At 44.1% G+C, this 11,286-nt stretch overlaps 1 protein-coding gene across 1 annotated transcript; it reads right to left on the bottom strand.

Moving 5' to 3' along the window:
- Positions 1–1,662: 1,662 nt before the first annotated feature.
- On the bottom strand, positions 1,663–6,969 carry HSBP1 (heat shock factor binding protein 1). The gene is made up of 4 exons (XM_074209755.1): positions 6,778–6,969; positions 5,253–5,319; positions 4,233–4,353; positions 1,663–2,771 (listed from the first exon to the last, which is right to left on the bottom strand). The coding sequence occupies exons 1-3, from the start codon at positions 6,820–6,822 to the stop codon at positions 4,235–4,237; spliced, it is 231 nt and encodes a 76-aa protein (XP_074065856.1). The 5' UTR covers positions 6,823–6,969; the 3' UTR covers positions 1,663–2,771; positions 4,233–4,234.
- Between the last annotated feature and the right edge of the window lie 4,317 nt (positions 6,970–11,286).

Raw genomic sequence — 11,286 nt, forward strand, 5'->3', positions numbered from 1 at the left:
TTCAAAGGACACCACAGGAAAGTGGATGGTTAAGAGTGCAAGTTCATCTCTCTGACCACAAGGAAGCACACATCAGTCAGCATACCTGTTGAAGAATAAGGCAATGTCCTCCTTCAACGTGCACTTTTTATCTGTTTCTTGAAGATGAATTCTCAGTATAATAACACTTTCAAACAACAGTCCCCACCACATCACAGCTAGGTCTAAGGGTGGATGTACCTAGTCCCCACCATCACCAAGGTGTCCTCCAAGTAGTCTCAACACATTAGGTTGAGGAAGATGGGAATGATGCTACAACAGCAAAGGAGTCTGAAGCAGTAGCTAATGTGTCCCAAATGCTGACTTACAAACCCCAATAGAGCAGCTGTAATTTAGATTAACACAGTCCACCACTCCAGCCAGTTGTCTGCTTCCAGTAATTAATGCTGCTCCTACTAGTGATGATGGGGGGGGGGGGAGTTAAGTGACTTGCCCAAGGTCACACAATTAAGTGTCTTAGGTAGAATTTGAACTCAGGTACTCCCAATACCAGAGAGCTGGTGCTCTACTGTGCCACCTAGCTGCCCCTACTAGTGAGTATTTTGAAGAGAAAATAAGCTCTGCAGTTCCAATAGTCTTTGGAATGAACTGAATACTCAAGGATGTAGAATTATGTAGAAACATGCCCTTACCCAACAGGTAGGATCAGTTAGATGCTAATGAAGGCCCTCTACTACCTTTGAATATGTGACCTTGCCAACTTAACATCTCTGGGCCTATTTCCTTAATGCTAAATGTGGGGATTAGAATACATAGTCTCTAAGACTCTATGATACTATTCCCCATCTCCATTCCTAAAACTATCTTTATCCTTAACTTTGCCCAAGAGCTAGGTCATTGGATTTGTGCTCTTTGGGATATGTCTTCAAGTATCCATACCTGCACACTGTCCTCTTCTATCTACCGTCTTCTAGCCCCTACTCTATAAACTCAAGAAGCAATGTCTAGCTTTTGTATTTATATCTCCAAGGCTTATCATAGTACATGGTTCATTCTCAATTTTCTCCCCTCTCCGTAATCCTATACATTCAATCAGATGCCCAATTTTTATTCTAATAACATTTTTACTTACTTAGCTCAAGTCCTCATCTCTTCTAAACACACATAACATTCTAAGTATTCTTCATATTTATACCTTCAAGTTTACCTCCATCAAACTCAGAATTCTATTTACTATTCTCATTAAAACAGATATGTCATTCCATTAAAAAAAAATCTTTTTCATTCCCTAATGCCTATAGTACATCCTGCCTGAAACGTGAATTTCTCCACACTAGGGCTCCAACCAGTCTGACCAAGCCAGGGATACAAAGCAAAGGGATCTCTATATAGTAAGCACTTATAAATATTTGGTTTATTAACAGAGGTTTAAGTTTACTTAATTTTCTAACAAATTTTATGACTAGAACAAGTTGTCATTTTATAACTTTATTTCATATTTATAACAATACAATAAACTATCTGGTGGTACAGAAAATTACTCCTACAATCACAAAATATTCACTTAAAAGTTTCTCTTCAGGAAAAATGACCCTCTACCTCTATATCATTCTTCAACTTTATCTTGACTTTAACTTTTTTTTTAAACACAGGAGCAATTTGATGAAATAAGTCATCTAGATATCCAATCTTTGTCCCTCACCTCTTTATTAAAACATAGAGAAAATATGAAATGATGAAAATGTTTGGTATTTTCCATTTCACCTATAACCCATTACAAAAATGTTATTGTGCAAGGAATTAGGTAAGAAAAAAGGTAAACAACAAAACCTACAATTTTTCTTTAAAAAATCCAAGCTTATAATAAGGGCATTCATCAGTTAGTAAGTTAATAAGTGAACAAGGATGCACAATGGCCACTTGTTTTCTCTTCTAATCGACAAATGCTTTTAAAATCAGTAGCACAGGTAAGTATGGATTTTAAATGGGTTTTAAAATCCCCTCAAGTTCTTACAGTGAGCACTTTTGATGTTATAACTGAATTACTGAAGTGTTATGATACACAAAAATTCTAACCAGTGAATGCAATTCAGAGAAGGTTATTTTCTGTCCCTAGATTTGTGAGGAATTGTGATACTGTCACTATCCAAATCCTCTAGTGTATTAAAAAGTGGCAGTAGTTACTGTCAATCAATTTCACTCCTTTTTTAGTTCTTTTTACAGTAGATTTTTAGGTACAGTTCTCAATCATGGAAACAGTAATGACAGACATCTAAATACAAAATGCTTGAATTATTTTGTCTGCTTTAAAAATATGGTCAACATATCATTTATTCATTATTAGTACAACAGTAATTTTGTGCTGAGAATTACAAACCATAGACTCTGGGTCTTTTACTTCACAAAGAGAGTCTGATAACACTTGAAAAAAATCAATATATTTCTTAAAAAAAACTCACGGCAATTTGTTATTAAACTGAAACTACTACAAAAGGAACAACCAATGACCTGACAAAAAAATGCACTAAAAATTTTTAAAATTTTAGCCAAGAGTAGTCAGAATTTTTAGTTTACTAACTAATGTTTACACATTTTATGTATTATATTATGAAGCTACCACGCACAAGAAATCAAAAAATAAATCACTTTGAAACCTAAACTGCATATTCAAGGAATACAAGCTTTATAATAAAAAATGTTTGCGCACAGTAGTTAGTTGAGAAAAGCTGTTCATTCACCTCTTGGCTTGTAAAAAATATTTTCCAGAATCTACTCCAAATGATTAACAAAACCTGTGGGGGAGAAGAAAAAATGTTGTTAAAATTTCACTGTAAAATCTATAAATGATAATGCAGAATTAGAAGAACATAAATCATAAATCATCAACTGAAAAGTTTTCATACAGTATCTACATACTATAGACTTGACAAAAGCAGATTATCTGAATGTGAATAAAGAAGTCTATTAACCAATTTATTAAATTTAATGTAAATGTTTAAAAATTAATAATTTTTAAATTGAAAACCAGGTATATATTCCACTTGAGTAACTTATTAACTACGTGACCACAGACCTAGTCTGGTTCCTCCTCTGTAGAATGGGGATATTGATGCTTCTGTTAATATAGAGTTGTTGTGGGAAAAGTGTTAGGGGGTAGCACTAAGAGGCTAAGCCTGGTGTCAGAAAGAGCTGAGATCAAATCCAGCTTAAGACAATTAGTTCTGTGATTGTGGGCAAGTCATTTAATGGCTATTTGTCTCAATTTCTTCATCTGTAAAACAAGGATTAAAAACACCATTTTAAGTCCCTGCCTTGTTGTGAGGACTGAATGAAAGAATCATTAAAAGAGTTCAAAATCACAATCCCTGGCACACTGTAGGCTCAATTTAAATATTAGTCATTATTATTATTATTTAAATATGAATAATTACTAGTATTAATTGACTTCCCCAAGTCAAAATAATAAGTAGCAGAACCAGAATTTAAACCAAGGTTCTCTGGTTCCAAACCCAGTGCTCTTTTATTTAGTTGCTGTCATTTTAAATATTTTTTCCATTTCACAATTGTTGAGAGAAAAATTCTAATTAATTTGATGGGGATTCTTTTGTCTAAACCAGGAAGAATCAAGTCCAGAGAAACTTAGGAACAAGTTATTTCCCAAAATATCCCTAAGTAAAAAAGGAATGATTCCATGCTTAAGAGGAGGCAATAGAGACATGTTAGTCATTAAGACATTATTACTTAGCAAATCCATGTTTTAGATGAAAATAATTTAATGAAATCATTTGCCTTCCATGACTGTTTATTTCACTTATCATTTCTGTTACTTTGTATTTTATAATCACAAAATGTGGTACAAGCAGGCAATGGCATGCTTTAATTATTTTTGTTGTTTTTGATATGTCAATGATTTTATCACTATCAGTAAATTCACTTATTTAGAAAGATTAAAATATCAAACACTATGGGAAAGAGTTAAAAACTATAAATTATTTTCTGGGTTGCAAGGGAAGAAATAAAGCAAAAGGGATTAGGTTTACAATTCAGTGCCTCATGTCTGGAGGCAAAACATTGTTTAGGGTTAACGGCAACCATTGTTCTTTCAAGGTTAAGATATATCAATTTCCAATATCTGAATTTCTTCATTGAAAGAAATTAATATCAAGAATCTATCAAAATCAAGTAAGAGGGGAGAAGAATCATTCAGGGTTCCAAAATTTTATCAAACAGACAAAAAAAAATTAATCTCTTACCTTTAACTATTACGTGTAGCAGGTACTCTGTTTTCCCCTTCTATTTCTTCCACCCCTGCTTGGGTCATAAGGTCAGCAATGTTTTTCTCCAGATCATCAATGCGACTGCTCATATCATCAAGTATGATATGTTAAAGACAACACTCAGTAAAGTTGCTCCACCATTCAAGTATCTGTTCTCACATGTATTTAGTCTCTAAGGTTAAATGGCTGAGACCTTCCCAAATGAGGAAGGTCCAAGGATTATAATATTATTCACAAGCCATACCTATTTTCCCATCCCAAATTATCTTCCTTTGTTTCCTTTCCCATATTTTTTAGTTCAGAATCTGTAATTTCACTGGTGTGAAAACTATCTCCAATGATGAGCTGCCTGAGGCACACAAAGGTTAAATGATTAGCCCATAGTCACAACCTTAGGTCACATATAAGTCTTCCCTGCCTCCAAGACTAGTCCTATATCTATTACACCTCAATGTCTTGAGTGAGGTCACCTTATGGATATACATGAGGGTGTGAGTGTGTGTAGTCATATACATATAAACAGAAAGCTATAACTAAACAGTTAATACAGATTGGTCTTCACAAGTCACATATATAGAGACATGTCTCTGTGTGTGTGTGGGGGGGGGCTATAGCTACAGTTAGTAAAGAAAGGTTGATTTAGACACAAACATACTTACCTGTCCTGGTGTAGCAGATGTTCCTGGGTTGACCTGAGCAGGTGTATACCTAGCCTAACCTTTGTGTAGGAAAGGTCGAAAAGCTAGTTATGTCAGAATTTTTTAATCATTTATGTTACCTCCCAGTCCCTTTATATACATACAAGTGGACTCTAACAAGACTAGCCTCCAGCTCAACAAAGTTCAGGACAGAGGACCAATTCCAAGTGACTTGGGCAAAAGAATAGGCAACTTCTTAATACCATTGTACCACCATTCAATACTGTGGGAGAGGGAAAGCCTAAAAATGGGAAAGGAAGTGGAAGGAGGGGGGGGCAACTCTAAGGAGAAAGGATATTTCGGCCAATAATCTGATCTGACATGGTCTGAAACTTGTCCTGCATCTGCTGGAGCAGGGTCTGAACCTGCAGAGAGGAAGAAAGAAAAAGATCCTGAATTAAGTGATAGGGAAGAGGTCAGTTGGGAAATATCTCTGGGCTGCCTGGCAAGGGGGTGGGATGGGAGGATTGGTTGGGCAGCATCTCTGGGCTGTGGGGTAAGGGATGGGGGGCTGGCTGGGCAGCATCTCTGGGCTGTGGGGTAAGGGGTGGGGGGGGCTGGCTGGGCAGCATCTCTGGGCTGTGGGGTAAGGGGTGGGGGGCTGGCTGGGCAGCATCTCTGGGCTGTGGGGTAAGGGGTGGGGAGGGGGCTGGCTGGGCAGCATCTCTGGGCTGTGGGGTAAGGGGTGGGGGGCTGGCTGGGCAGCATCTCTGGGCTGTGGGGTAAGGGGTGGGGGGCTGGCTGGGCAGCATCTCTGGGCTGTGGGGTAAGGGGTGGGGAGGGGGCTGGCTGGGCAGCATCTCTGGGCTGTGGGGTAAGGGGTGGGGAGGGGGCTGGCTGGGCAGCATCTCTGGGCTGTGGGGTAAGGGGTGGGGGGCTGGCTGGGCAGCATCTCTGGGCTGTGGGGTAAGGGGTGGGGGGGCTGGCTGGGCAGCATCTCTGGGCTGTGGGGTAAGGGGTGGGGGGGGGCTGGCTGGGCAGCATCTCTGGGCTGTGGGGTAAGGGGTGGGGGGCTGGCTGGGCAGCATCTCTGGGCTGTGGGGTAAGGGGTGGGGGGGGGCTGGCTGGGCAGCATCTCTGGGCTGTGGGGTAAGGGGTGGGGAGGGGGCTGGCTGGGCAGCATCTCTGGGCTGTGGGGTAAGGGGTGGGGGGCTGGCTGGGCAGCATCTCTGGGCTGTGGGGTAAGGGGTGGGGGGCTGGCTGGGCAGCATCTCTGGGCTGTGGGGTAAGGGGTGGGGGGCTGGCTGGGCAGCATCTCTGGGCTGTGGGGTAAGGGGTGGGGAGGGGGCTGGCTGGGCAGCATCTCTGGGCTGTGGGGTAAGGGGTGGGGGGCTGGCTGGGCAGCATCTCTGGGCTGTGGGGTCGGAGGGCTCGGGGATGAGGGAAAGGGTGGGGGCCTCGAAACGGGAGCCGGAGCGTCGGGCTCCCGGGCCTTGGGGCTCCGCTGTGTGGAGTCCCGCAGGTACAAGCTGGGCTCTGCCCCCGGCCCCCCGGAGGCCCCAGGGTGGGGGAGGCCCGGGCTCAGAACGGTTCAAGGACGACCTCCGGGGTCTCCCCCCGCCGGGGGCGGCCAGGGGCCGGGTCACACGGGGCGCGGACGGGGGGCAGCCACCACCCCGCCGAGCGGCGGCGCCTCGGGCCGGGGCAGCGGAGCCGGAGCGCGGCCGCAGAGCTGGCGCTGGGCGGGGACGGGCGGAGACCGAGGAGCCGCGAGGGGCCCGGGGCCCCCTCCACCGCCCGCGGCGCGCCGGCTGTGCCCGGGCCTCCGAGGCCATCTTGCCCCCCGCCCCGCCTCCCGCCCCGGCCCCGGCCCTGGGTCCCACCACAGCGGTCAGGTCCTGTACAGTTTTGGGGTCCGTCTCCGCCATCGCGCCGGCTCCAAACCGCACTCAGCTTCCCAATTTGTCTCGAAGGCCGGGGTGCGCCTGCGCACTGGAGTCGCCGCGCCTCCCGGAGCGCGTGAGCGTGCGGCTGCGCCTGCCTCGAACCCCGGCGCCTTGTGGGAAATGGAGTCTCCACGGGAGGCGGGAAGCGCTGCGCCAGGCGCGGGCGTGGGGAGATGGGGGCGGGGCACCGGTGCTGGCCCCGCCTCCCTCCGCGCCCGCGCTTTCTTCCGCACCCTCTTCCCGCGGCTGTTGGCCGCGTCCCCGCGCGTCCCCGAGCCTCGCGCACCACCTGCCTCGCCCCTCCCCTCTCCCGCCCCGTGCCGCCTCCCGCCCCGTGCCGCCTCCCGCCCCGTGCCGCCTCCCGCCCCGTGCCGCCTCCCGCCCCGGCTCACACCGCGTAGACGCCGCCGCCTCGTCCTTTGCGGAGCCGCGGAGGCCCGCGCCGCCCTCCCCTTCCATGCACCGAACCCTTCCTGTGCGCGGGCGCCGCGCCCACCGGGGCTGCCGGGAAAAGCCCCAAAGCCCGACTCGCCGCGTGCCCTCTAACGGGAAAAGAGCGCTCACGAGAGGAAGCAGAAAAGCGGGGCTCGGAGACCCAACCTCCTCTGGACCTGGGGCCCCTCTATAAACTGAGACCCCAGAAGAAGCCCATCAGTGAGGGGATGGAGCACATCTGCGGAGGGACGTTCCTGGCTCAGAAAGCTACAAGGGTGGTTTGGGTGCGGCGGGACAAGGGGGCCCAAGCCTGGGAGGAAGCCCCAAACTAAGTTGGAATGGGAGGAAAATGGACTCTGCCAAGCTGCAGAGATGGGAGAAAGGAGAAGGAGAGTGCCCCCCCCCCCCCCCCCCCCCGGACGCGCCCTGGCTGGGCTTCGGCAGTGTGAATGCCGCTGGCGGCTGTTTGTCCTTGTTCTTGAAGAAGACCATGCCGCCAGGGAACGTGACAAGCACCTGCCTGGACTCTGGGGGGTCCTGCTGTCACCAGCCTCGCTTTCTCCTCTAGAGTCGTGGGGCTCCGGGGCCAGATAGGAGTCGGGAGGACCGGAGCTGGCCCTGGATGCAGCGGGAAAACTTGGCCTTTTTAAAGCCCTGGTTTTTAACAGGTCTATTTATCTAGGCACTGCGGAAAGGTTCAGACTTATAGAGTCAACTAGGGAGCACCAATGATAGAAATTTAAGTCCATTCTCTTCAAATTCAATTTGCTTTGCTAGGACTGATTATTTCTACTAATTTAAAAAAAATATCTGGGTAGAAGTACTAACCATTATGCTTTCTCTTCCATGGCTACTAATCCGTACTTGACCTTTGTTTGCAGCCTTCCAGGTAGTACACCCAAAACAAACTATTTTTCCCTTCAAAAGGGACTTAATAGATTGTGTGGCTTCCATTTATGTAGTACTGTAAAGATTTGCAAAATACTCTTCATTTGAAGTCTTTGTTTGCATTTATAACTTTAAAAACAAATTTACAAGGCCCAGGAACCCAATTCAGAGATAACATTAAACTAGTCATAAGTGACCAGTTTTGATTTGGCTATTATCATGAGCCACATTCCTAACTTGACTCAGGGACACGTCATGTCACCATACATCAGGTGCCTTGGGAAATGCTGGGGTGGGTCCTCCTTGGCCATGTGCAGCATCAATTTTCTTCCCTTTGCTTTTCTTTTAGCCCCTTCCACTAACTGGATTTCAGTAAGGCCATTCAAATCCTTTTTGAATACATATATGTCCAATGATAGTTTTAATATTATTTCATATTATAGAATAATCCGTATAGTTAGGTCAGTTTAAGGTTATTGTACCTTATCTTGGTTACTAGATATCTGCAATCTGACATCTTTCACTTATGTAATACTGAGAGGTACTACAGAAATCTTAGAGTGTTTAGAACTAGCCTGAGCAGGTCAGACAACCTAGGGAACAGGTAGAAAAAAAAACAGGCTTGTTGAGCCACAGATGCTGAATAACAGGGTGTAACAGAGAGGCCAACTATATTTGGACTTTAAGATTTTTTTTGGTCATGACTAAAATGATGACTAAAGAATCCTGAGAAAACTGGAAAAGCACATATGAATCGATGCAGAATGAAGTAAGAAGAATCAGTAAAACCATATGCATTATTACAAAGTTGTGAACAACGTATTTTGGGCCCAGAGAAGACACAAGGAAATATATTTTTCTTTGGTTGGGAATATTGCATGTTTTGTCAATGTATCATTTGTTCTTCTAAGTTGCAAGGTAGTTGTGTTGTTTGTCCTTCTTTCTCAAAGAGACTTCAGGTAGATGATACCATGCATGACATGCAAGTGAATTTTATTTAAGTGAGAGAGGGCTGTGTAAAATCACCACCCTCATTTTTTTTTTCTTCAGGAGTCATCGGGACCCAATGGCAAAATAAAGAATAGGATGATTGGAAATGGCCCTGGAGGCAGTGGAAGCTAAGTTCTTTTCCAGGTCTGAATTTGATTGAGGCAATGCCCATTCAGTGATTAAGGTTGGGGAAAGACTAACTGAAAGCAGGGAATGATATTGTCTGATATGACTGATGTTAAAAGAAAAGGCATTGGTTAAAAACAGCAATAGCAACAACAACAAATTTTGAAAAGCTATGCTAATACCTGAATATACCATGCATATGACATTGCTTATTCTGTCAAAAAAAAAAAGTAAATTAGATTAATCTATCATAACTTCTTGCTGAAGCCACGATTGTATTTAGCAATTAGCTTCTTCCTTTCTAAATACTCAAAATGACCCCACCCTTAAAAATATGTTCAAGAGATGGCATCTAGGTGAAGCAGTAGATAGAGCACTGGTCTTGGAGTCAGGAGGAGCTGAGTTCAATCTGATCTTAGCCACTTAATGATTACCTAGCTGTGTGACCTTGGGCAAGTCACTTAACCCCATTGCCTAGCAAAAACAAAAAAAAATATGTTCCAGAAATATAGTCAACAATACTGGCAAGGGTTTTGGAAGAACTATTATATTGGTCAATCAAGGAGGACTCTAAATTCAGTTCACACTTGCAACAATGGGGGATAAAGATATTAGAATTGCCTTTCTCAAGTGTCCCTTGAGTGTTGAATTTCAGAAGTTACTATTCCTTTATAATTCTTGATATGACATCTATACTTTTATTGTCAAGATATTAGGAGATACTGTCTTTTGGGGCTAAGACCCAGCAAGTAGGCTGTGCTTGGCAAAACAATTATCCTTTGTGCTCAATCTCTGGATGATCTTAGAGCAAAACTCTAGAATTGGGACTTCGGATTTTCCTAGTTCCTAGGGGATCCTGACCCAAGAACTGAAACTACAACTGAACTACTGCAGCAGAAAGTGATTGATCACATCTGCTGAAACTCTGAATAGTTCCTGTGTTTATAACTGCTAAATGAACCAAATCAGATAAGTTTGATTTTGATGATGGGGTATACTCCAGTCCCCATTTCCTGACTCCCCCATAGCACCTACTAGAAAAGAATAGCAAGTACACCTGTACTAACTCCTGTTTAGGTCAGTCAATAAGAAAACATAGGGATAAGGACTCGAAACCCTGGACCATAAATCATTCTATCCTTCTGTGCTGCCCTTTGTTGTTGCTGTCCTTATGATGAAGTCTGTGTGGACTTTTCTTCATGCAACCACATGTGCAGTTCCACCAAGACTAGATGGCCCCCTCATAGAAAACAACTACCCACCTCCATCTCTGTACTGTTGAAAACATTGCCTTCTGACCCTTTAAAAGTCTTTACCTTATTTCACTCAGTTACTAACTTCTCATGGGAAGAGTCTAGGCCTTTTTCTCTCCCTTGTTTTGTTCCCTCCTATTTTTCTTTGGAGTTAAAGATTTTTCTTTACACTCTTCAAATGGGTGTGAAAGAGAAAAGAGGGAGATAATCATTTCCCTCACTCTTTCTTCCATGTTTAAATATTTTTCATCTTAAACACTTCTGTTATGTGATTGTGATTTTCTTACCTTTTCTCTTCCTTTCTTCCCCAGTCAGTAAGTTCCATTTCCTTTTAGTTTTTATTTTTCTGAGGTATCAAAATAGGCCTTCTGTTTGTCATATTTATCTTTCTCATCTCCTTATTAAGATGAGGTATGGAAATATTTTGAGATGTCACCTCTAAAGAATCATGGTTCAAGTTATCTCCAAATTATGACTCACAGACTATCTCCAAGCCAAACAAAGGTCATTGTCTGTGTGTGTGTGTGTGGGGGGGTAATCATGCTCCTCAGTGAACTCTGCTCCCTAGGGGAGGCTGGATGCTGTCCCTGCCTCAGTGGGTCAGTCCCTCCCTAAGGGACTCTGCTCTGTGGGAGTGGCAGGGAACTGTGCTGAGTAAAACTAAGAGTCTGTTTAGGACAACAAGTGTTAAGTTTCTAATAGATATTTTAATATTGCCATAAGACAGAGGTGTTCATTGCTATCAGGGGTCCAT

The sequence above is a fragment of the Macrotis lagotis genome, chromosome 1, assembly GCF_037893015.1.
Source record: "Macrotis lagotis isolate mMagLag1 chromosome 1, bilby.v1.9.chrom.fasta, whole genome shotgun sequence".
In the NCBI taxonomy this organism is placed as follows: Eukaryota; Metazoa; Chordata; class Mammalia; order Peramelemorphia; family Peramelidae; genus Macrotis; species Macrotis lagotis.